This window comes from Xyrauchen texanus, chromosome 33 (assembly GCF_025860055.1).
Source record: "Xyrauchen texanus isolate HMW12.3.18 chromosome 33, RBS_HiC_50CHRs, whole genome shotgun sequence".
Taxonomy (NCBI): Eukaryota; Metazoa; Chordata; class Actinopteri; order Cypriniformes; family Catostomidae; genus Xyrauchen; species Xyrauchen texanus.
In genome coordinates, this window is record NC_068308.1 from 28,667,804 (window position 1) to 28,695,077 (window position 27,274).

Here is a 27,274-nt window from a genome sequence, read left to right on the forward strand (position 1 = left end):
AAGCGAGTAATATGGATCTCGGTTATCATAGGTGTACTGTCATAATGGAAACCATTACAGATGGATAAGAGATGTACAATGGCTCATCCCATGTATTGCATTGTCATGTAGCACATTTTGAAGTAGGACAACTTTCATTTGTATGTGGCAAATGTTAATTACCACAACAATTAAATTCAACTCATACCTTCTTTAAAATAAGCAAAAATAAAGGTTAAAGTGAGGCACTCGCATATGGGCATATTTTTTAAGGGTTTAAAGGCAGAAATCTATAATTTTATAAAAGCTCTTACATTCATTCAACCTGTTAAAATGTGTGTATTATTTGAGCTGTAAAGTTGTTTAAATCATTGTTTTTGCAGGATTACCGGGTTTATGCCATTATGTCGTCATGGCAACAAAGGATATAACTTCACACAGAAAAGGTTAGCATGCAATTTTATCACACTAAAATCATGTTAACATGCATATTGTTTACTTCTTGTGGCTATACTTTTGAAAATTTTGAGTATTTTAAAATTTATGGATTGGCCTCATTCACTTCCATTACAAGTGCCTCACAGTAACCCAGATTTTCGATATAAGTGTTACAATTAATTTTCATTCTAATCAACATTATTCCACAAATGCTGTCAATTGAGCTTAATTCTCTCATATCAAATGCCCATTGTTATCACAGGTCCAATTAAAAACAGTTGTCACACTTTTGCTGAACTTTATGAGCACCAGTGCCAATTAGCATGAAGGTGTGTGAATGGCCCAGAGCAGAACGTCACCATTACAATTATTGATCATTGTTTCCCCCTCAGCCATCACATGCTCCCCGAGGGGTGATTACTCTGCTTTATGATTTATTTACACTCTCTCCCCTCAGCATGGTGCCATAATGAGTCTGTCATCTCTCTCTCTCTCTGGGTGCATCATGCTCCTCACTCACCATGTATTACCTTTAGAGCTGCAGAATTCACTGAAGCTGCTTTCAGTTATCTTTCAGGAACAAAAGACTTTTGGAATGCCACTATTTTCTTGTTCCTGTCGAGGAATTTCACTCATAGGCACAGGTCGGATAAGGGGGTTGAAGATTTTATGAGTTTATGCCTAGGGCAAGAGGGGGCTGGGGAATTAATTGCTGGAATGAGCAAAACAATTTCTAATAATAGGTTTAGGGTAGACTAAGGTCTTCAATCCAATGAGCTGCTTTTTAAGTTATTAAGGCCCTCTGGTAAATGCAGATGAGACTTGGTGGCCTTCACAAGAGGAATACATTTCAGAGCGGGATTTGGGAATCTACAAGGTGCTTAAGTTGTATTTCATTTCCATTTTTTTAGCCCTTTAAAATTCCAAGTGAGAATCTTTATTTGCTGTTTTTTTTTACACTCTTTTCCTTTAAGTTTTTTTTTTTCATTTAAAGGTTTAAATGTTGAAAAAATGTAAAATAAAATAACTATAAAACCATTTTGTTTTGAGGGGTTGGGGGATCTGTGTGCATCTTTGTTTCTTTATGGAGTAGATTACTAAATTATTTATATAATAATTAAATGAGGTTTATTTCTTAGAGAACTCACAAATGTAACATTTTAATTGAAATTAAAGTGTAAGACGTTGAATATGTTAAGTGACTTCTAAGGCATATTGCTAAATAGGGGTGTTTGTCAGTCTTGTCTAAAATGTATTATGGTTTTTTTTTTTTTTTTTTTTTCTGCTGTCAGTCCATTACACGTTTTAATCATGATTAGTCACATAAATTTTCATAGTTATTAAATTAGGATTAATTGTAGGTTTCGAAAGTAGTGAAATTTGACTAAATATCCTTTTTTTCCTGTCAAAATGCATTATTGGCTTTTAAGGGCAGAAAAAATAAATAATATGTAACACTTACTCCTTTATTAAAGGAATAGTTCACCCAAAAATGAAAATTCTCTAATTATTCACTTACCCTGATGCCAAAAATCTTCTTCTAAAAATCTTAATTTGTGTTCTGCTGAAGGAAGACATCTGGGATGGCATCAAGGTAAGTGAATAATGAGAGAATTTACATTTTTGGGTGAACTTTTCCTTTAACATTTTTCAAACCTTCCACAGTATAAAGATATAAATGCACTAAAATAAAACAGTTTCAAGTAACATTAAACATAGGTCTAAGTAGGAGGATGACTAATTAAAAAAACTAGCCCTTTCATAGGTTGCATATTCATTGTAATGGGCAGAAAATCTCTCAAACTCCTCCACAATATTAATAAGCTGTGGCTATCCACTTTGCTACAGCAATCGTAAAGCTGTGTTTATGATTTGTGTCAGGGCATCAATATCAGCATCAAGCACCTCTTTGAACTCCCAATGAAAATGCTGCAGACAGCGTTTTTGTGATAGTAAAAGATTGACGTGCTTCTGTGGAAATTAATTGACACATAACAGGGGCTGTAAAGTACTTACACTACCGGTCAAAAGTTTTGAAACATTTGACTGAAATGTTTCTCATGATCTTAAAACTTTTTTGATCTGAAGGCGTATGATTACATTTTTGAAATTAATTTTGTAGACAAAAATATAAATGTTCCACCATATTAATTTATTTCATGATAAAACTAACATTTTATAATATTTTTATTTTTTTTTAAATAGATGACTTCGATCAAATAATAAAGAAAAGCAGCCAATAAGTGCCCAACATAGATGGGAACTCCTTCAATACTGTTTAAAAGCATCCCAGGGTGATACCTCAAGAAGTTGGTTGAGAAAATGTCAAGAGTACATGTCTGCAAATTCTAAGCAAAGGATGACTACTTTGAAGATGCTAAAATATATGTTTTTATATATTTTGGATTTTGTTTAGTCACAACATAATTCCCATTGTTCCATTTATGTTATTCCATAGTTTTGATGACTTTACTATTATTCTAATATGTGAAAAAAAATATATATATATATATATATAGTAAAGAATAAGTGTTTCAAAACTTTTGATTGGTAGTGTATTTCTGTCACAAACCCCATCTAGGGCTTGTTTTGTTCAACAAATAACATTAACAGGTCCTTTCTTCATCACACGGAATCTCTGTTGTGTGTGTGTGTTCTGGTGTGTGCGTCAGTGTTATGACTCCGGGTGGACACATAGCAATGGTTCCGCCCTGGTCCGACCAGTATTTATGCTGGTTTATGCTTTATTAAAGGTAAATGCATTAATCACGATAAAGAAAGATTAACACATTAACATATTTTAATTAATAATATGCTTTAACTTGTTCATTTTTCCAGCTCCACTTTTTTTTTCCAGCTCTGCTATCTAACATTTGCAAAAGCTGCCATATATTATATGTAACACACAGGTACATCAGTTGAATGCGGTTGAGATTCTTTACTAAAAGAGGAAAATTCTCTTTAAATCATATGGCTTTAGGAGACTTGAAAGTATAGTGCACAAGTTGTTTGGACAACTTTTATGTGTTTTTTTAGCTTGACAGCTCTACTTCTCATTCACATTCATTATCTGAAAGAGTGAAGAGTGTGCAAGCTAATCATCAATATTCACCTTCTGAGTCCCACAGTAAAGAAAAAACAAAACAAATGGATTTGTTGAGTAAATCATAGCAGAATTCAACATTTTGGGCGACATATTCCTTTAGGATGAAATTAATAAATTTTTTTAAATGTTTTCACCCAAAGTTTAAATATCATAGGTAAAAAATCATTTTTCAGTTAAAAATATCTTGTTTGGATTTGCACAGTGACTCATTCTATAATGTGAAATGGTTGCTGCTGCTTATGTTATAACAATTAATGGATGGCTATTATCGTTTTTGTGGGTATAATCTATTCAGTGGACACTCTTTTTTGCTCCCTTAATAAGAAACCATTCATTTTTAGGATCAGTGTAATTAAATTAGTAGGTTTGCATGTGCAGCAGAGAGAAGATGAGCTCTTAATGGAATTTTCCAAATATTTGTCTCATAAACAACCCCCTTTGAGAAATAACTTGGTAAAGAGCAGTCAAGGATGTTGACCTTCATGCGTTCAAGACTCACATTCAGGTGTACATGAGAAAAGATAGTGAGAACTCACCTCTCAGTTCTGTTGGACTGGCGACGGCAGGGCACAGTGTTACGCACACAAGTGCCTGTGGCAGGATCCACATGCTCCACAATGACGAAGGGCCTCTCCTCCAACGTGGCCACAGTCAGGTGCCGGTTGTCAGACACGGGCTCCAGGAAGCTACCGTAACGGGGCCATACAGGGTAACGCATCTGCAGAATTCCTCCCTGGTAACTGCCTACCTATGGAGGGTTTGAACAAGATTCAAGGGAGGTTTAAGAGTGAAGATTAAAATATAGGATTACAACTTGCAAACAGTGGCTTTCTTGTTGCCACACAGCTGTTTAGTCCCAAGCCTGTAAGTTCACATCGCATTGTGCATGTGCAAATGCTCTTACTTTCACTATTAAACATAGCTGTGAGTTCTACTGTCGATCTTTTTTAAGATGCGACTTCACCAAGCATTTTAGTGATCTCCGATCATAATCATTTAAGATTTCTTTCCGATCACATTTCTTGCATGAAGCTGACGGTTCACCACTATCCTTCCAGGTTTTAATAATGTGTTGGACAGTTTTGAACCCAATTCTAGTGATTTAATCAATCTCCTTGCCCCTTCTGAAACACACTAACATCTTTTCTACGACTACGGGATACGTCTTCCAACATGGTTGTTTAAGAAATGAGAAGCAACACATTGCATCAGTTAGGGTTAAAAGTATGGTTCCAGCTAAAACATATTAATCACTGCAATAATGATTCAATCATAGACTCTTATCTGCTTATTTAAATCCAAACGGCAACTTTTATCTTTGGCCAGGCTGTATTTGATCTATTGACTTCTATTGTTTTTACACTGAGCTAATGGTATTTTCTAACCCACAAACCTTTCTGCAGTTTTACATTTTCATTAAGACTTTATATAGTATGTTTACTAGGCCGCTTTAAAGTCTGGAACCCTTAATGTCAGTAAATCCTGAAAACAAAACAAAACAAAACAAAAACACATCTAAATAGTCAGTGGTGACATACCATACACTTATATTGATTTGATATAACCCTGATCCCAAATATACCCCTAAAAGATACATTTTTTGCACTTTTATCATTAAAAGAATAGTAATAATACATTATTACTTTAGATGCAGATGTCTCCAAAAGGAGGTTTTGTCTGATTTAGCTTACTTTTGAGGAAAAATCTTCCCCTTAGCTATAGATACGTACACACACCCACACATGCACATAACCATCCATGCAAATGACAGAAATGATAAAGGAAAATGTTCCAAAATGCAATTCATGGTGTCTTCCTCAAGGGTATGTTGTATTTATCATGTGCTATTCAATACAATGCATTATTCGTATGCCCTACAATCAGTGTGATGTATAATCAAATATCCCAAAGCTTTGTCATGTTATTCTACTTTATTGCTCTTATTTTGTGTTTTTCCCTGAACTTTAAATGAATTTGTAATAATGGTTAGAATTTATACTGCTTCAGTAATGAAGGTGTTGCACAAAGCTGTAAATCTCCCAGGGCTCAGAGGCCCATGGGAAATCTTTACAGAGCTGTTTGTAGACTGTGGAAAAGCCCTATTATCCAGAGACAGCTCAACCCACTGGTCCAGCTCAGCTTAAGAGACTATGGAGAGCTGGTTTCATCTCTGTCTCCACTAAACTTTCCCAAGAATCCATGCGTCACACAGAGATACCTTGGGAATGGGAGTACGAACCTGTTTCCTGTCTCAAGAGTTGTTTGGGTATGACACTGTTTTAAAGGTACCAGAGCGGAAAACATAAACTCCTCACTCTACTAATAGCTAAGTGGTCTGTGCAGTCCATTAGCTAGGGTTGTTATTACCTGGGTACTTCTTGAATTCATGTCCCTTGCTGCTGGTTATGTAACAGAGCACACTGCAAACGATCATTTCCTAAATCAGTGTTTAGTCTTGCTTTCCAATAAAAATATCTAAACATCCATAAGTTCCAAAATAAATTTACTTGTGAAGCAACATTTCAAAAGACTTTAACATTTTCAGAGAATATACTTTGAAATAAGTATATTTTTCTTACCCCATTGGCAAATAGCTTTGTGTCTGAAAACAAGCCTTTTTAATAAAAATGTTCCTCGGGTAATCTCATTGTATAGATGTTTACATATTTTTTTTTCTTCTTCTGGAAAACAAGACAAAATACTGGTAGAGAAAAGTATGTTTTGGAGTGCATATATCCTGACATGTGTATTTCACTGCAATAACATATATATTTATATATACTGTATATATACATTTTAATAATTATTTTTGTCTTGTTTTCCTGTAAAAATACACACACATCCTTAAAGGGATAGTTCCCCCCAAAATTAAAATTCTTTCATAATTTACTCACCCTCATGCCATCCCAGATGTGAATGAATTTCTTTCTTCTGCTGAATACAAAAGATTTTTAGATGAATATCTCCACTCTGTAGATCTATATAATGCAAGTGAATGGTTGCCAGAACTTCGAAGGTCCAAAAAGCACATAAAGGCAGCATAAAAGTAATCCACATGAATCCAGATGTAAAATCCATATCTTCAGAAGTGATATAATAGGTGTGGGGTGAGAATAAATCCATACAGTATTTACCATACATATCACATTCTGAAAGTGAAAGTTATATTGAAGTACAAAATGATTGAAATATTGATCTTTTTCTCACCCAAAAGTGATTGCATCGCATCAGAAGACATACAGTAGATAGAGTCGTATGGATTACGTTTATGCTGCCTTTGTGTGATTTTTGGAGGTCTGGTCACCATTTACTTGCACTCTATGGACCTAGAGAGCTGAAATATTCTACTAAAAATCATTTTTGTGTTCAGCAGAAGAAAGAAAGTCATAAACATCTGGGATGGCATCAGGGTGAGTAAATAATGAGAGTGTTTTCATTTTTGGTGAACTATCCCTTTAAAATACGATGATATTAAGTCTTAATTTCAGAGAAATCTTACAAAATGTAGTGAAGTGTATGCTTAAAACAAGATTCAAACTATTTGCCAATAAAGTAGGAAAAATACATTTGTTTTTCCATAGAATTACTTTTTTTTTTTTACACCATTGCCATTTTTTTTCTTGTTTTAAGCATATATCTCACTTTAAATTTCTATGAAAACAAGACTTAATATCTTGTGTCTCATTTTGGTTAGCAAGTAAATGCATCTTGTTTTAAGGATGTTTAGATATCTTTATAGGAAAACAAGGGAAGAATACAGATTGAGAAAATAATTTTTTCATGGTTCCATATATTTTGAAGACAAAAGATGGAAAAGATCAGGAAAGTGTTACCACTAATTGTACAGCAGCTGTTATACAGCCTTGTGCAAATGCAGAGGAGGCTTTTCGGATTAGGATTTATAATCCATGTTTGCTTATGGTATTAGCTGTGAGGGGAAAGGAGCGTGATAAGCCTCTGCAATAAGGATTTTTTGAAGGATCATTCATAAACTTCAGCAGAACAAATATATTCAATCTCCAGGCTCCAGGTGTGGGTAACATGACAGTCTTGTGGCATCACATTTGATGTGTCTCATCTGATCATTAACAATGATGACTAGAAGACAAAATGTAATTTGTGAATCTGTATAGTGGCAGCCATATAAAGTTTAACAGCTGTGATTAAAACAGGACTATGTAGTGGAAATTGTTTGTTATGTCTAAGGAAAGATTCCAGACAAAGACAAGCAGTTCTTTTTGTCTATACTAGACAAAAGCACTTTCAGACCAGAAACTGAATTAGGCTGTATATCGAAAAGTGAGTGGTACAGTAATTCAGCAGAATATAATGACTATTATAGCAGGCTATTTTATTCTTGCTCTGAAGCTCAAACCAAATTTCTATCTGTTATTTGGATTAGCCTATTTCATTTTCCAGCTGTGGTACTATACCTAAAATACTTGCTGAGATTTTCAAAAGCCAATATCTGTCCAAACACTAAATCGAAAGCAAACAAAATTTCATGTATTTCTACAATAGCATATTTTTCTATTGAGCTTTCAAGCTGATTAAATTAAATTAGTAAATGAGTTAATTAGTGGTGCCGGCTAAGGCCCATATTGGGATAAGAGCCTTTAATAAACCCCTCACATTCAGTATTAAAGGGTTTGTTCAACCAAAAATGAAAATGATGTTGTAATTTATGTATCCTCATGTCTTTTCAAACCTGTTGGACTTGAAATACTGTACGTAAAACAGACTAAGGCTGTTGTTCTGCCAAACATCTCCATTTGTGCTTCAAAAAAGTATGAATATGGGTTTGGAATAACATGACATGAATAAATTAAGAAAAAATAAATACATTTGGGGGTGAACTATCCCTTTGAAAGTTGCTGTGTAACCCTGCACCATTTGTGAATGATACCTAAAATAATTCAGCTTGTTGAGGAGAGGTGCAATATTACACCTGGCAGACGATAAACAGGTGAAAAAATCCCATAGACCAGAGACCCATTTTAGGAACCAGCATGTCAAATTGACTTGGGAGTAGGCTCTTTTGACTTGAGCCAGTAAGCAACCACCAAGAACCGCATAGCAATGAACATATAGCACCATAGCAACCGCATAGCAATGCCCTGGCAACCACACACAACACCATAGGATTGTGATGGCAAATTTTGCATCCACAAAAAACCTTCTAATTTTCTTCAGAAAATGCTCAAATCTTTTTTATTTTTTATTTTTTTATTCATCATCAACTAATTCCACAGACAAACGAGGACAGTTTTCAAAAGCTGTGTTTTTTTCTACATTGATTTGCATCATGTTTGCTTTGTCTGTCTTTGAGATACAACCACGGTACAAAAGGACTGTGCTTTAAAATAGGGAAGCAATGATTCATTTTGCTTATGACTTCAGCATACAACATCAGCAACCCATGCACAGCATGAGAAAGTGAGGCTGCAGAGAGTGTCAATCGAAGCATAAGAGGGGCATCAGAGCAAGGTGACCAGATACAGATAAACTGTTATGTCACACAGTGGGTGGTCAGGTGAGCTGTTAAAGGGATAGTTCACCCAAAAATGCTAATTCTTTCATCATTTACTCATTCTCATGCCATGCCAGATGTATCACTTTTTTCTTCTGCTGAACACAAACAAAGATTTTTAGAAGAATATTTCAGCTCTGTAGGTCCTCACAATGCAAGTGAATGGGTACAAACTTTTGAAGCTCCAAAAACATATAAAGGCAGCCTAAAAGTAATCCATAAGACTCCAGTGTTTAAATCCATATCTTCAGAAATGACTTGATATGTGCGGGTGAGAAACATCAATATTAAATTCCTTTTTTATGATTAATCCCCACTTTTACTTTCACATTCTTCTTTTGTTTTTGGAGATTCGCATTATTTGTGTATATCACAACTAGGCAGGTAGGAGAATTTATAGTAAAAAAAAGATCTGTTTCTCACCCACACCTATCTTATCACATCTGAAGATATGGATTTAACCACAGGAGCCTTATGGATTACTTTTACGCTGTCTGTAAATGCAGAAGAAAAAAAGTCATACACATCTGGGATGGCATGAGGGTGAGTTAATGAGAGAATTTTCATTTTTGGGTGAACTTTAGAGTGCAACAATCTGGATCCATTAATAAAAAATCCCATTCATTTATCTAATAGACTAATTGATTTTCAAAGATAATTTATAAACCTTTAAAGACAGACCAATCATGAGCTACGAGGTTGTTCATCGATGGTGTATGCTTAATTTGAAGCCATCCATCTGTGTTATTTCAACTTTATTGTTTAAAAATCATGTTTGATATCTGAATTTATGGTAAAACAACTAGATTATCTATGGTACAGCAGAGAAAGAGCCACCAATCAGAGATAAGTGGCCAGCGAAACCAGTGAAACGCACATCTGAGCGACTGCCCACTCCCATGACACACTGTGAATGATGTAATCAAGTTGGTCTCTCTTCCCCCTAAACTACTTATATATATATATATATGTACATATCGGACTATTTAGCAATAAACGTCAAATATATTGCTTCTATACTTCTAATCAACAACCTATAATCAATAGTTTTATATATTCCCAACGTCTTTTATTCAATGACATCCTTTGCAATGCTCAATGGGATTCTAGTCTGTGTCCTCATGAAAGATGATAAGTACACAGCCTTGTACCTTTATCTTTATATGTTTATGGCATACAACTCTTTCATGAAGGATTTTATAAAAAGTCTATGGAAGAAATAAATGGGGAAAATACTTCCAGAACCCAGAAGGCTGAAAAAGTGGGCGGTCACTGTTACGCTCTATTCCTTTAGCCAAAGGCAGGAGTTTAAACTAAAGGCTAATTTCAAAAGAAAAGTAAAAGCTTCATCTACTAAAACTATCAAAACTTTTTTTGGGATTGGATGGCAGACTGTTCACATTTAAAGTAATGTGAAAAAACGGCCAATCTAAATTCATATTCATGTGCTCTAAAGAAAACATAAACTTAAATCAAAATGGCTTATAATTACTTTACCATTACTTATAATGACTGATAAAATTACTCATATAAAATAGGTTGCTCTTTCTCTTAAATTACTTTCCTTTTCCACTGACATCAATTAGGATGCAGGCTATTGGATAATGGTAAGCAATAGGTAAATAGCTACAATATTTAGGCATGGTTTTAGCGAGCTCCTATTCAGTTCTGGCTTCGTTGTGTTATGTAACACCCATATTTCATGACCCAATTAACTCTTGATGGATAACATCAAGCCCTGTCCTATGTTTTCTTATTGAATATCTTATATCACTCAGAAATATGTCAAATTACGGAAGTAAAATGGGTTGCCAATGGCAATACATGTCGAAAGGTGAAGTGTGTAATGTCTGTGCCACTAGCGTCACCACAATGGAATGCAAAACTAATGACTGCTTTTAAACAGATTTACTGAACTCTCCCCTCATCTTCCATTGGATAGGATAACATATAGTCCCATCCCAAATTTACACCATTGGTTGAGTCAATGTTCCTGGGTCAAGCTGGTGGGGATGCTAAAACAGATAAACTAAAGCGTCACAGAGCTATGTTGTCTACAATATTTAGGGCAATCAATTTGATTGGCTTACTTATAGTGTATATTAAGCTGTAATATGAGAAAATAGTTTGACACAAAAAAAAAAAAATACACATTACACCTTTAAAACTGAGAATCTGATTGCCTTTACTCAGTGTTGAAGATCATACCACAAACGATTAGAAAAAAATGTTTTTATTGTGGCCTGAGATGACAACACACATTCTCTAATATCCTTATCCTCTTATCCACCTAGAGGAGGGTGTGAGAACCGGATGTGAATTTGGATGTCAGTTTTATTTTTCTATTTTCCTCTAATCTCTTTTTGTAGTCAGGTGGTGTTTACACATTGCCAGGCTGCCTACACATGTCCCTATCACAAAGGCCAAAGAGCTGCAGGGCTAGCCATGTGAGGAGGAAAGAATGATGCCAAGTGTAATTGCATCAGTGCCTGGTGTGAACAGTACTCTACTGCATTATAAGAGTCTGTAAAGCAGGTTTTTAATCCCTGCTGTATTTGTGTGAAAATCTGTGATTAATAAAATCTAAAAAGTCAAAGTTTTTGAAATGTTGCAACTTTTCAATAATACATAAACAGCTATATTAGCTAACAATTATACATACTATGTATAAACCAGTACATAGTACATATAGTGTATGTATCTACACACGGTATATACACATGTATGCATATATAAACATATAAAACATATATGCATGTTTAAAATTTAATTTCATGAAAACAATTATGGCTGTAGCAAGAAGTTTGTTGTTTTTAAGTTATGAATTTGTCAAGAAATTTAGATATGTTTATCATGATAAAAATGGAAACATAATTTCTATCATCAAAGCATATAGCCATTTTCTTCAAGGTAAGGCAATTGATATAGTTTAACAGTTTAATAAAGTATTCTTGTATCTTATTTGAAAGTACTAAAGTAAAATATAACAGCTTGTACTTGCTGAGTAGATAAATTATCTGTAGCATTATTTAAATGAGAGTGGTGGTGGCGTAGTGGCTAAAGCACAGGGCTGTTAATCAGAAGGTCACAGACAAGGCACTTGAGCAAGGCACTTAACTCCAGGTTGCTACGGGGGGATTGTCCCTGTAATAATTGCACTGTAAATCGCTTTGGATAAAAGCATCTGCCAAATGCATAAATGTAAATGTAAATTTAAATAGGTGTTCTAGAAATCGATGTGAATGCCAACCTTTTACTTCAATTAGGAATATATTAAAATCATAGAGGCTGCCACTTGGGAGACTGTTTCCATGTTTTGCGCAGTGATATCTGAAATATATTGACATTATTATTGTTCGTATCACTTCCAATAATAAGATTTACCTTGTCCCAGTGTCTCTCTTGATCCATTGCAATGATCACCATGGAAGGATTGGTGAGATAGCCATCAGAGTTGAAGGAGATGTCCTTGTGTTCCCATGAAACATTTAGCATATGCCTGTTGAACAAACCAATCAGATAACACAAGCTCTGTTATGATCTGCGTGCATAACCTGACTGCAAAGACAACATACGTTCTGTTAAAGAAGCTTTAAAACCAACAATGAACTGTTCCAAAGTCCACATAAACATATACTAGTTCACCTTTCAAGCAACTCAAGTGCAGTTATGTGCATACCTAAGTTTAAAAAACTGCTTTCACACTAACGTCTTAGTTACTGTCGTAACCTCCGTTCCCTAATATACGTCACAGGGGTTTCTTGTGGAGCACCTATACCAGTGCAGGGCATATTAGACCCCGTAGTGGGGCTGGCTGCGAACACCTCCACCGAGTTTGTGAACCATAGGTCTAGGGAGGAAGAACATCCAGGGTCCACGACTTCGTAAACTTGACTGGGGGTAAAAGTGCAATTTTTGCTCAACCTGGAGATTGTAAAATCTTGCGAAGGTATTGGGTGTTGCCCAGCCTGCTGCTCTGCAGATGTCTGCTAGAGAGGTGCCATCAGCCAGTGCCCACGAGGATGCCAAACTCCTTGTATAGTGTGCTCGAACCCGCAAGGGGGCTCAAACTCGCTTGTGAGGCGCGGTATCATTGAGACCGAGTCTAACTACATGCCGAGAAAAGAGACGCTCTGAACCGGGAAGAGCTTGCTCTTTTCCCAGTTGACCCAAAGCCCTAGACGGCTGAGGTCCCTGAGCACCAAATCCCTGTGAACGCACAGCAATACTTGAGATTGTGCTAGAATCAGCCAGTCATTGAGGCCACTTCCCTGAATGGGGCAACAGCTGCCTCTGCGACTTTCATGAAGATGCGAGGGGACAGGCAGAAGGGGAGGACCTTGTACTAATATGTCTGGCCATTGAAAGCAAACCGTAGGTAGGCTCTGTGTCGAGGTAGAACGAGACATGAAAGTAAACTTCCTTCAGATCTACCGCCACAAACCAATCTTGATGCTGGACGCACGTCAAAATGTGTTTCATTGTCAGCATCTTGAACGTGAGTCTGTGTGAGACCCACCGGGTGGGTCCAAGATTGGCCTCAACCCACCGCCTTTCTTTTGCACGATGAAGTAAGGGCTGTAGAACCCTTTCCCCATCTCGGCTGGAGGGACAGGCTCTATCGCACCTTTGTGAAGAAGGGTCGCGATCTCTGCAGGCAGGATGGTGGCATTTTTACCCTGCATTGAAGTGAAGAGGACACCACAGAACTGGGGCAGCCACCTGGCGAACTGAATTGCATAGCAGAGGTAGCGAAAGTTCACAACATTCACGACCTCGTGAGTTCTTCATGCACCTCCAGGAAGAATGGGGAGGCATGGTTGGGAGCGATGCCCTGAACCTAGGAACCAATCATTGAGCTGTGATTGCTCAGGGAGGCTGGAGTGTTCCAGTCCAACCCAAAACTCACGGTGGCCCGGGCAAGCATTGCATCGGCCTCAGACTGGGTGGCCAGACCCGAAGGTGGCAGCCCAGCCGAGTCCTCAGAGACCAACATCGCCAATCGAAGACTCATCCAGCTAGCAGGCCCTGAAACAGACGTCAAGTTGGCCATGAGGAGGTGAGTGAAACAGCAGTAGTATTCATATCACTGATAGTACAATCGCTTGGCTCCAAAGAACAAATTTGAATGAATCCTGCATTCCAGCTCACGTATGTCCGGGGGAGTGGCATGCAAATTCCACTCGCCAATTTTCATTGGCCTTTTCTCATAGATACGAGGTGATCGGGGCTCTCAAGATCGACCATTAGTGTCACTACATCGACACAATGTGGAGTGAGTGACAGAAGGGGAACCAAACAAATTATGTCTTCAAAACATTTCTTCAAATTTCTTTAATGGGAAAGCATCCTAAAAAGTTGTTCTGAATTCGAAATGATTGTGCAATTGCCATGGATTTGATTAATATCTGAAATGAGTCAGAAGACTATTAGGTAAAGAAAGGAGGACATTCCAAAAAGAATCATTTAATATATTTCCTCAAATAAATATAAATCATAGGCTACAAACACTAATACATCTACAGTATTCATTCAGTCTCATTTTAATCCTCTTTCTTAAGTAAAACTTTTTACTAAATGAATTGTTCACTTATAGAAACAGGCAAGGGAGCTGAACATGAGCTAGGATTTAACGATGACTACCTACAACCAAATATAAGGATAATAGAACAACTTGACCATCTAATTTCAGAATGTCCTCTAGGTCTATTGATGTAACATTTATGGGAGAATTATTATATTTTTTTACTTGCTACCTTATAAAACGTCTAGGTTACGGATGCAACCTCCGTTCCCTGATGGAGGGAAAGATACGTTGTGTCTAAGAAGCGATGCTAGGGGTCTCCCTTAAGAGTCTCCTCCGTCTCGTGCATCTCGACCAAGTTCAGCCACAGATGACTTTCCTGAACCACAAGTGTGGCCATCTCCTGCCCAAGTGACTGCGCTGTGGCCTTCGTGGCCCTGATGGCAAGGTCGGCAAAGACTAGCAAAAGACTACTCACCTGCCAATCACCATTGCAATAAAACAAGTGTTTTAAATTTTGCAGGTTATGTGTGGCTTTAAAAGGAAATAACCTTCTAACCAATGATTTTGTGTTATGGCGACCAGCTATAGCTAAACTGCAATGTGTCTTTACTGACCACTTGTGATCAGATCAACCGAACCATCTTAATACCAGGTGTAAACAGAGATTTCTTTTTAGAAAGAAATGTTTTTGCTGCTCATTTTCAATAAAGGCTCTTTTTGGACTGGAGAGGAAGTTTTGAGTTCTGAAAGTTCCACAATGTATAGTCTGTCAAGCTCTTTTATCTAAAAAGAACAAAGAAAATTTGATTCCTCATGATATTACTTTAAAGATATTTAAACTGTATTCTGACAGACAGACAGAAGTCTGGGAACATGTCAGATTGGGGAACCAGTCATTCATGTGTCTCTGATACGCTTGATCACAGAAAGCTCAGAGAAGCAATTGGAACACTCTTTAATGAGGATGGTGACTCCCAGGTGAACAACCAATTTAACAAGGATATCTGAAGAATCTCCCATTCTCATTACAAGGGAGGGAGATCACAAGAACATACTGTTTTGTCTGGAAAAGATGAGAAAAAAGCTATTTATTTTAAGATCTCCAGTGACCAAATAAATGGCAATAATTTAAAAAGCCAGGATTTTGAGAATTTTTCAATTTTCCACCCACATTTTCCTGTTTAACTGAATTTGTGATCAAGATGGACAATAAAATAGGGCAATGTTAGCCAAGGGAGGACTAAATATATGACAGCTTCATCAAAAATTATTAGCAGCCAGATTACTCCAGATATTCCAAAGTGTATACTATGACCAGGTCAGCACCTTAAATTCACATGGCCCAGGACAAATTATAAAGGTGAGCAACAGCCACGAAACTGGGCAGTGTTTAAGTGGGTCCCCATATCACAGGGCCTGGGACGAGCCCAGTAAAAAAAAAAAAAAGAAGCAGTACAAAGCAAGACAAATGATGATTATGAACATATTATTTAATTATTTCATTCAATACTGGAAACTATCAATAACAATATATAAATATGGTCATTTTCTGTTTTGTAGTTTTTAATAACAAAATAACAATGCAAAGCACAAATTTCAAAGATTCCGGAAAGGTGCCCTGTTTTTGACAGACAGGCTGATTGTTATCTTAGCAATATGCTAACGTCAAACTCTATTGGAGTCAATGTCTCAAAAAACATTTTGTTTTTTTTATTGTGTATTCTAAATATATACTTTATTTTCTATAACATTTTAATTTGATTCTATTTTGTAAAAACAAATTAGAATAATATTTTATTATTATCTCTGTCTTGTTGCTGTATTGTATTGATGTGCACTGGAAGCTCCAGTCACCAAGACAAATTCCATGTATGTGTAAGCATAGGGCCTACCCAGGGGCGAAAATTTCATCAAAATGTTGGGGGGGGACAATAAACATAACAATTCTCAAGAGCAATTTTTGAAGGGGACACCAAGGATTTTTTGTTGTTGCCCTGTTTGCATTTGTATTATTTTATTTCTTAAACAATTATTTTTAGAATATATCATTATATTATTTACAATACACATATTTTAATGATATTTTAGGGTGGGACAAGTCAAGTCTCCCAAATTATGTGTTTTTTTATAGCTTGTAGAGTTGCTGCCTTTGAGTGTGCTCCAAATCAGTTAGTTTTGAGGTTCCATCTAAGTTAGGATTCTGCCTTTCCTGCAGTAGAAAGTGAGGCAGCTCACTGCATTTTGGACACATAGTATTCTTTTTAAGGTATGATCTTGATGTGGTCAATAAATCAATAAACCAAATTAAGGAGAGAGGTCAGACAATTTTTTTTTATTCTTTCACTTAAAAAATGTTGGCTTACCTGAAGAGAGAATTGTTGGCATTTGGTTTAGCAGGACTAATGCAGTCACTGTGACCATCCGGAATAAATCCTCTGTGCTTGTGAAAACTGTAAACCCCTTTTACAATGACCGCCACACCTTCCCGAACCCGTTGACGTAATGTTTTCCTCCAGCGATCTGTGATAATACTGATGACCCCCACTGGAAAACTGTCAGGAGGGGGCACTTCAGGGTTCCCCACAGCCAGGCTGGGAATGACCCAGATGTATCCAGGCCCCAGCAGCCCAACATCAGATGCCATCCTGAACAAGTACTGAGCCTCCTCGTGTGAGCAGTACACCAGGTATACCTGTGCGTCCACCTGCTGTAACATTCTGCGTGTACGGATGTCGTTGGCCCCAACTGACATCTCGAAGCTCAGCACATCCTGCAGCTCCCACAGGAAGTAGCTAGTGTCAGTGAAGGACCGGATGTAGTCCACAAAGTTCTCGTAGCCAGGATACAAACTGGTGATCACCACAAAGTTACCCCAGTTGTACTCCTCCATCACTTTGAACATTCCATTTATCTGCTGCTCTATAGAAGCGCCCATTTGTAGAAAGTTAGATCCTTCAGCCTGGAGAATCAAGGCATATAATTATCATAAATGTCTATTGTTTTATAACTTTTTAAAGTACTATAGTAATTCATGTGGGTAAAATAAAGTTATCACATCAGAATAGCAAGACATTTTATGTGATATACACATAAGCAGAAATCTAAGCACCCTTCATCATGACAATTAACTGGACTATCTGAGCACCACTCACTATAGTAACTGGACTTACCAAAATGAGTTCAGGCCACCTCATCAAGATCATTAGATAAAGGAAATGAGCCTATATACATGTGAGCTAATTTACCAGAAACAAATACAAATTGAGGTAAAATGTAAAACTATGAATTCATACTGTGAAAGAGAGCAATTTAAGAGCAATTTAAATCTGTTTGCTTTCTTTTGTCTGTGGAACACAAAAGAAGAAATTTGGGAGAATGTGCTAGTTGCTCTTTTCCAAGCAACTACAATAAATGGGTACTGGTGCTTTCATTCTTGAACTAATTGTTCAGACTGTTTATGTGAACTGGGTCAATTGGATCAATCGACTCATTGGAAAGATTCAACTCAAAAGAATGGTTTGTTCACAAATCAGACATTGATTTACATGCAAGTTGTTAAACAAATAGACATATCTGTGTTTGGAATGCAAAAGTAAACGATAGCAGGTAAACTTATATATCATTAAATGGAAGACCGCAGCAAATATAATTTTAGCTTACCCATTTGCTCTAACAATAAAAGAAAAATAAAACACTATTATTCTTTCACAGCTTTCCAAAAGAAGATAAGAATAGAGAGAGGTGGATTATAGCAGTCAGAAACTTGTTTTTTAAAAACATAATACAGGGTTAAATAATACAAAGTTTAATGTTATAAATTTAAATAAAAACAAATTAAAATACAAAAAAGGCTACTAAATAAGTCATCAAATGTGTCATCAGTCTGTGAAAATGGTAAATTATGCTTAAGGTGAGAACATGTAAGATGACTCTTTATTTGGGCAAGGTCATAAAAGGTTTAAGCAAAAAAAATAATTATTATTTAAATACATTTTCACTTATGATATTTTTTAAATTGGCCAATAAATGAGCCTCTGATAGGAACCATAACTCAGAAAGCACTATAATATTTCTGTATTTGAGTTATTTTAGGTTATGGGTTGCTGAACGCATACAGGAGATCCATAATAGCTCAATCATTGAACATGGGACTTTCTCATACCATTGTATGAGATAATAACAATAACATACAGTGTGATACAATAACATGTATCGATAAGTAACATTAACCTTCAACACATTCCAAAGTGTGAGATACGAAAATTGGATTTACAATGCAAAGGCAATTCACTAGACTATTGATCCTATCTGTGCCAGACACACATAGTAGACTTGATTTATTGCCTGACTTTCAACCATTATTCCTCTTTCTGTAATCCTATTGAATAGATTTACACATGACACCTAATACATGTTTGTCCGTGCAGATGTTTAATATCATACCGGTGTGATGGGCTCACTGGAAAAATGAGCACAAATTAAACGCACATAGAGAAATGTGCAAAAATGCACTTAAAGGGGATAGAGGTGCTTAAGAAGCAATATCTCATTGTTTTGAGTTCTGTGGAACACAAAAGAGAAGGGTATAGCTGCAGGGATTGCTCCAAAAAGGGGTGGGAGCTCCAAACTGTCAGCAAAGATATAGTCGAGCCCCTAACCTAACATTTCCCTAAACCTAACCATGAATTTCAGTGACGCCCCCTTTTGGAGTTGGCGCAACACCCTTTGGAGTAACCCCACCTCTTCTTGAGTAACTCAACTCTCTTTTGGAGATTCTGCCCATATTTGGAGAACTTCTGCCTGCAGCTATACTTTACACAAATGGAAATATCAGTAAAAATGTTAGGGAATCACATCCTCAGTCATCATTCATTTTCATTATATGGAGAAAAAAAAGCACCACCATCCATCCATCCATCCATCGTCAACCGCTTATCCTGTGTACAGGGTCGCGGGGGGCTGGAGCCTATCCCAGCTAACATTGGGCGAAAGGCGGGGGACACCCTGGACAGGTCGCCAGTCCATCGCAGGGCAAAGCACCACCAATATTTATAAAATATTTTCCTCTTGAGTAAGAAAGAAGGTTTGGAACAAAATGAAGGTGATTTAATTATGATATAATCACATTTTTGGTGAACAAACCCTTTAAGCAAAAGCATAGTAAATATCTGTGACCCACTATTTAGATGATGTTTTAATTTGGACAATATGTGCTTGTATCATGCATATTATGCTTACACTGTGTTTTGTAGTTGTATTATTCATGTTTACTCTTTACATAAAAATACTAATCTAAATGGGTTAAAAAAATTTGCATCACACTGCATCAAACTGTCATGGAAGTAAATGTTTAGTTAGTATTGTTTTAATCTCACATCAGTTAAATTCACACTGTGCTCAGTTGTGAATCAGTGTAAAGCATCCTAATGCCCTACACTGCAAACTACATGTACTATCACTACACAGCATGAAATGGCTCAAAGTTACAGGAGGAGGTGGTGTCCAATTAAGTTCCAAAGTGAGAAAAATGGGTGTGGAGGTCCGGGAGTGTCAAGAGCCGAGGGACATTCTCCCAAGACTCCTTTCTGATTAGAGCTTTCCCCTTCTCTGACAAACTAATCCAGTGTCCATCAAATAACTTCTGTGGTTAAAGTAGGCAACCTTGTGGAGAGAGAAAGGGCCTGTGAATATCAGGCTGTAACGCTGGTGTTCATGGAGTGGGAGAGAGAAGACACTAGAGTAACTTTAGACTTTTAATAGAAAACGCTGGATTGGAAGTATCATACAAGAAATCAGTCTAGGAAATACGCTGGAGTGGAATACTACTAAATAACAAATATGCTGGAGTGGAATACTTCTAAGTAACAAACTCAACATAACAATGCAATGTGGCAATTCAAGAACTGACAAGGAATGCATAAAACAGGAGGGTATTTATACAATCGTGTGCAGAGGGAATGGAGAACAGGTGAGGAGGATTGGGAACAGATTGCAGTGAAGAGGGCAGTGCATTATGGGAAATGTAGTTGGAGAAAACTGAAGACATATGAAAAATATTTCAAAATAAGAGTCCATGGAACAGAACGGTGAATAACTGTGACCTTTAAAGGGCGACTTCTGGTGCCCCAAAGATGGATGAGGAGGGTTGGGTAATGCAGAAGGTGAGGAAGGATCCAAGGAAGACGATCAAGAGGCCTGGGAGGCGGCTTCAGGGCTGGGAATGGATCCGGGGGCCTGGGGGGTGGCCACAGGGCAGGGACTGGGTCAGGAGGCCTAGGAGGTGGCCACAGGGCAGGGACTGGGTCAGGAGGCCTGGAAGACGGCCACAGGGCAGGGACCGGGCCAGGAAGCCCGGAAGGTGATTCGGTCACTGGAGGTGGAGACATCGGAGCAGGAGCCATGGGAGGATCTGGAAATGGAGCAACTACAGTAGGGGTTGGAAGGTTAGGAGGTGGAGACCATAGTGAAGCAGGCTGAAAGAAGTTGGAGTTTCTAGGGTAGATGGTGGAGTCGTAGAAGATTCAGAGGGCACAGCCGAGGGAGACACAGAGGGCACAAAGCCTTGAGATCCCAATGGTGGAAATGGGTGCGGGGACGGAGCCACAGGAGGATGGAGGATTTGGGTCTCAAGAGGAGGAACCGGTGGAGGTGCAGGCTGAACCGTAGGAGTTGGAGATCCAGGGATTGCGGGCGGAGCCAGGAGAGCCTTCGAGGGGCGAAGCTGTGGAAGGCAGAGCCGGGAGAGGCTCAAGGGATGGAGTCGTGGAAGGAGGAGCCGTGAGCACTGGCTCGTTCACCATGGCAGGCATGGACACTGGCCCATTAACCGCAAGAGGCATGGGAGCTGGTTGCGGCCTGGGGTTCCCGCTATAATTCACAGTGTACAGGGAAAATGTATGGAGAGGAGTTTCCTAGGCTTAGCTCTCCAGCAACTCAGTAAGAGCATTTCAGAGTCATGCCTAAGCAGTCAAATATGTTTTTGTTTGCAAATGACTTGATCCTCCAAGGGCTACCATGGTATTGTTACGGTAATAGACGTTGTGTGCACTCTGAGTCTCCAAGTCTAAAGAGGGTTTCCATAAAAGTACTCTATACAATTTGGCAGTATATACTGCACAAATTGTATAGAGTATTTTTATGGAAACCCTCTTTTTTTAGATAGAACTGTTTAAAGAATCTTTAAAAAAATACTTTCCATATCCCACAAAAAAATTAAATAAATAAATAAATAATTAACAGCACATGGGTTTGGAATATGTATGTATATATATATATACTGTATATATATATATATATATATATATATATATATATATATATATATATATATATATTCTAGGACCGGAACTAACTGTGGTATATACCATGGTCTGAAACCATCAGCACTCGGACGCTTCTCTGTGTGTGTGTATCACTCTGCTGATGTTCATGATGTTCTAAACTAAAGTGTAAGAGCAGTGCAGATCCTTTAGTAGTTACTGTCTTTATTTTTGAAATTACATATATTAGCTGGCAGGTGGTGGCAAAAGATCATTTTTGTGTGTAATATGAGCCAGTTGGTGACATAAAGTGAATCCTTTAGTTATTGTTTACATAAAACAGCGCACCGTAATCGCTGGTATTACTAATACATTACCAAAGCTAGGAAATAGCTTTAAACAGCTTTAAACAGCTTTAAATTTCAGGATTAAGGCTCATCACAGTTTAGAGACACAACTGATTTATTACAGATCTCAAGGTTCCACATTGGATATATACTGTTTAAAATTGCGGAGGACATCGCTGTTTCTATAGTGAATGACTCTTGCGCACCGGTTACCGTGAAATAGGGAGGAATACCCCCGCTTGGACTTCTATTTTCCACTGAGAAAGCTGACCTTCAGAAAGCTGACAGCATCTCTGTCTTTGTATGGCAACAGGTGATCGCACACGCTCTCGCTCTCTCTCTTCACTCTCTCTCTCTCTCTCTCTCTCTCTCTATCACACACACACAGACACACACACACACACACATCCATCCGTCTATCCTTCGGTAGATTCTGATCCGTCGAGTAAGAAATTAGTTCCATGCACAAATGCGTTTTTATGACTGTACTTGGTTTTTCAATAATTTTTTTTATTGACTTGTTCATTGAACTGTTGTATATAAGCAATATCACACTCGCAATCATGCAATATGGCCCTATATCAGCACTGCTGTGATTACCAACAGCACTCGGCCTGCGGCCGAATCACAGCAGTGCTGATGTAGGGCCATATTGCACGCTTGCTCGTGTGATATTGCTTAAATATATATATATAAAAGCTAGAGTTTAAAAAACTTCAGGAAATTATAATATAAGGACACTTTTTAGTGTCTCTTTTTAGAGGATCTTTAAGTGCTCTTTCATAATAATAACACCATGGTCATTGGTCTGTTAAATTTATTTGGCAAATTGGACATTTAGTTTCATAGTTTTTTATGCTCTGCTGTCTGTTAGACTCCTTCAGTGAAAAATCCTTCAGTGCCAGAATGCTTCATTTTAATAAAATTCTTACACAATAACCTGACATTGAAGACACATATTTTTTTCCTTTCTGTTCCACTTTTACATCTTATCACCCTTCATCAATTCGCACAACTTGGGAGTCTGAAAGGCATTTGAAAAATGACAGCTGGGCAGAAATGAGTCCTCCTCTCTATCTGGTATTGAAGATACTCATCTGTCCCATTAAATCCAGGGCTATTGTATATCTCATTTAAAGATATACATCTTCTACCACTCCATTTGCATAATGATTGTTGTCTTGTCTTAAAAATGTTTTACTAAACTTCTTTCAGCATCAGAAGACAAACACAGATTATAGGTCCATATTCCATATTGTAAAATCCACTGAATGTACGCTAAGAGTACCAAAACAATAGGACCACACATTTTTGCTTGCTAAACTTAAAGGGGATAGTACATTGAACAACTGCAATTTGACAATATTTTTTATGTTATTCAGAAGATTGCACAATTCAATAAAATAGAAAATAGAACACAACTGTTGGGTACTGGTTATACATCATAAAACCTATTGATTTTCACACTGTTCAATAGCATATCAGTGCAGTGTGCTTACAAGAAAAATACAGGCACAAATCACATGCACATGCTAACGTTTCTCGACCTCACAGAAGTTATTTCAGACTCGCTGTGTTTCAAATAGGAGTGGTGAGAAGATTGTTTCTGATTATTTCACAGATAATGTGAAATAATCAGGATTTTATAAGGACCACAGGATTTTATAAGGACCCTTGGAAAACAAAATTTTTTTGCTTAATGCACAGACGATTTGCTAATGATAATTAACCATAAGTGGTATACTGGCACACACAATGAATGCAGTTTTCTTTATTTGGCAAAATAAATAACAAAATAAATAGAATTAAATGAAATTTAAGTTTTTTTATTATTATTTTTATCTAGGACAATCATTTAAAACTTAAAATAATAGTTTCATCAAAAATAAAAATTCAGTCATCATTTACCAACCCTCTTTTTAAATCTAAATAACTTCTGTTCTTCTGTGGAACACAAAAGGAGTTATTTATAGCAGATTGTCGAAGTTGCTCTTTTCCATACAGTGAATGTGTATGTGACCATGGCTGTCAAGAACGATTTTCAACACGAGAATTTCAGTGAATAACTACTTAAATTTCAGTCTGTTACTTAAAATTTTAACTCCTTACATTTGTACAAAAAGCTATCATATGGCTTCAGAAGATTTTGAATATGGCGCATAAGTCATGTAGACTATTTTATAATTCTTTAATGATGCTTTTTTTGTCCTTTTTTTTAGCTTGACAGCCTCTAGTCCCCATCTACTTTCATTGTATAGAAGAGAACAGCTTTGACATTTTGTTAAATGTTGTTAATGTTTCAAAAGACATGAGGGTCAGTAAACTATTACAAAATTAAAATTTTGGGTGAACTATCCCTTTCAGTGTACAGTATTTAACTTTTCTAGGTACACTGACACTATATCAGGTTTGTTATCTCCTTTTCTCGTTTTCTGACAGATCCTTAAGAACTACAACCTTTTCAAAAACTCACTTTATGAAGGATGACTACAGCAGAGCCTCCACTGATGCCAACAATGGGGATAGACGTCTGGGAGGAGGTAAAGTCTAAGATTTGAGCCACAGCTTCTGAGTCCACGTCATCTTCAAACACCACACCGTGAAGGCTCTCTGAAGCCATTGTCTGACAGAGACGTGTGAGTAAAGCCCTTGGGTTAGTGTCATTCACCAGCACGGTGATCGGGTTCACTTCTAGCGGCATGTCAAGAAAGTTCTCTGGACTAAGACGGCCCTTGATCTCGCCCTGGTGGGCTGTGCCACTGAAAACCACAGCCACATTGACTGAGGGAGGGCCGAAGAATGGACGTCCCCAGCAGTGAGTCATTACATTGAGTAGGAGATGGAGAAAGAGCAGGAGTTGAAAAGAGGGACCACAACACCCTCGAGGAGTGGCCATTTCAGCCTCCTACAGCCTAAAAAGGAGAAAGAGAGCACTCATTTAATAATTTCCGAATTATTGTTACATGTTTGGCATATACAGTGGTCCTAAAAATTATCTGGACACTTTGGGCACTCAAGTCAAACTTAAAAATGCCTGAAAGTCACTGCATTACAAAGCAAAATATCAAACCAAGTCACATCAGTAAATAAATAATGCTGGAACTTTTCTCAGAACTAACTTGACTTTTAAAGACAATTTGCAATTACTTTTAAGCAACTGGTGTCATGTTTATATTTAGTGGATGTATGAAGTTATGCATGAAGTCAATATGTCATATACTGTATGTGTATCTTCAAATCTGGGCACTTTTAGCACTATGAACCTCTTTATGAAATAGATTTTCAATATATATATATATATTGAAACGTACCAAAAATAAATGACAAAGGCATGGTAAAAGGTCTCAAATCAGTTTTAATGTGACCTTTATAGAACAAAAAGAAAAAAGCTGAAATTGTTCATTTTTTATAAAAATTATATTGCTGTTATGTTACATACATAATGTACATGATCTTGTTTCTTTTTTATCTTACTGTTTATCTTAAAGATAACAAACATATTTTATACATGCAACATGAAATAGTTTTTCTCATGTAACATAAATATACATACAAGCATATTTAGGTGTATATTTTAATATTTTAATCCTTTGTGTAAAATGGATATGATGCATTCACATGGTTTGAATGGCTATTTCTGTCACTTATAATCCTGGATTACATGTGTTCTGGTCACAGTGTGTGCGCAGTCTGTGTAACACAACAGGTCATCAGCAGGCCAAGTGGGAGATGTACAATGAATCCAGCAGAAGTTTTTGAAAACTAAACTCAGCACTCGACACTTTACAGGGGCAGGTCCTTAATCCCTCAACACACAGATTATGCTGTTCATTGACAAACTCACCTTTAGTTAGAAAAAAAAAAACCTAAGGACTTCTTGTTTAACCCTTTAAGCTCGTATTGGCCATGAAAAAAAATTATTATCAAGATATTAACTAAAGTCTTGACCAATACAAAATTGGTATCATTTTAAATCTGTACATTACAATGCATGTAGGCAGTATGACAAAAACTAAACAAGTGTTTTGAAATTTAAAGAAAAATTAGATGTGTTCTGTTTTGATAATTTATTAATAATTGTTCACTGTACATATTATTATAATCTGTAAAAAAATTGAACTGATGAAATATCCAGGTGTCATATGTCGTTGGAAAGCTCTCAAAGAGTTGAATACAAGCAACCTATTTGTTTTACTCACAGAAAATATATTGAGTAACAGCTAAGTATATGTCTTTGACAGACATCTTACATGTACTAGGTGTTGTTTATATGCAGAGTTTTCACTTACAACTTCACAAAAAATAAACAGAACATAAAACACAACACATAATGTGCTATCTGGCTAAAACACATTAGCTTTCCTGGATCAGATGACTTCAACGGAAATTATGTAGTATGTTGTCCAGCATTATGGAACGCTAAACCAATCATATAAAGATTCAGATCACTTCAACCAGAGGTGGAAGTCATCCATATATGGGCAGAGAGGATTGTTCACTCTAATTACATATTGCCACCAGGTGACTGCGCCAAGTACATGAAACAGACACAATTATGGCTCAAATGACACAGAATGGAATTGAATGAGATCTCGTTGCCCATGCCTGCATGCTTTGGAGAGAAAGCATACCTTTAGTGATTGTTGTATTTGCATGTGTAATTAGTTATTATGTATAGTAATGTTTTTATTTTTTTGGAGAGGCTTTTGGAAACTTGGAGATGCTTTTTTTTTTTTTACACTAGGATAAATTACTTTTTGTAATGCTATAACTTTTGATTGCATTGTAATATCAATACAAAAAATCAGTTCTGTGACATGATTGAGGACAAAGAAAAGGAGTTTTTTGGAGCTACATTATTTACACCCTGAGATATACAATTTCAAGAAAAATAAGAAAAACGTTCCTCAAGTTTCTTTGTGATTTTTCAGCTGTTTCTTAGGCTGAACGTCTCCGAATTTATCAGAATCAATATCATTAAAAAAGTTTTCTTTAAAATGATACTGAACACTTGACCCTCATTTGTTTTTTTTTTTGTTTTTTTTGTGTTATAAGCCTTTAATTTTGCGTATGTGACTGGCAAACATC

General features: G+C 36.9%; 1 protein-coding gene across 1 annotated transcript in view; it reads right to left on the reverse strand.

Annotated features, from left to right (window-relative positions):
* The window catches only part of LOC127626985 (glutamate receptor ionotropic, NMDA 2C-like), a 38,328-nt gene extending 13,246 nt beyond the window's left edge, over positions 1-25,082 (reverse strand). Inside the window, exons 1-4 of the mRNA XM_052103164.1 lie at positions 24,660-25,082; positions 16,944-17,539; positions 12,438-12,552; positions 4,060-4,271 (exon numbers count right to left, since the gene is read on the reverse strand). Of these exons, the coding sequence (XP_051959124.1) occupies positions 4,060-4,271; positions 12,438-12,552; positions 16,944-17,539; positions 24,660-25,082 (1,346 nt within the window). The remainder of the gene's footprint in view (positions 1-4,059; positions 4,272-12,437; positions 12,553-16,943; positions 17,540-24,659) is intronic.
* Between the last annotated feature and the right edge of the window lie 2,192 nt (positions 25,083-27,274).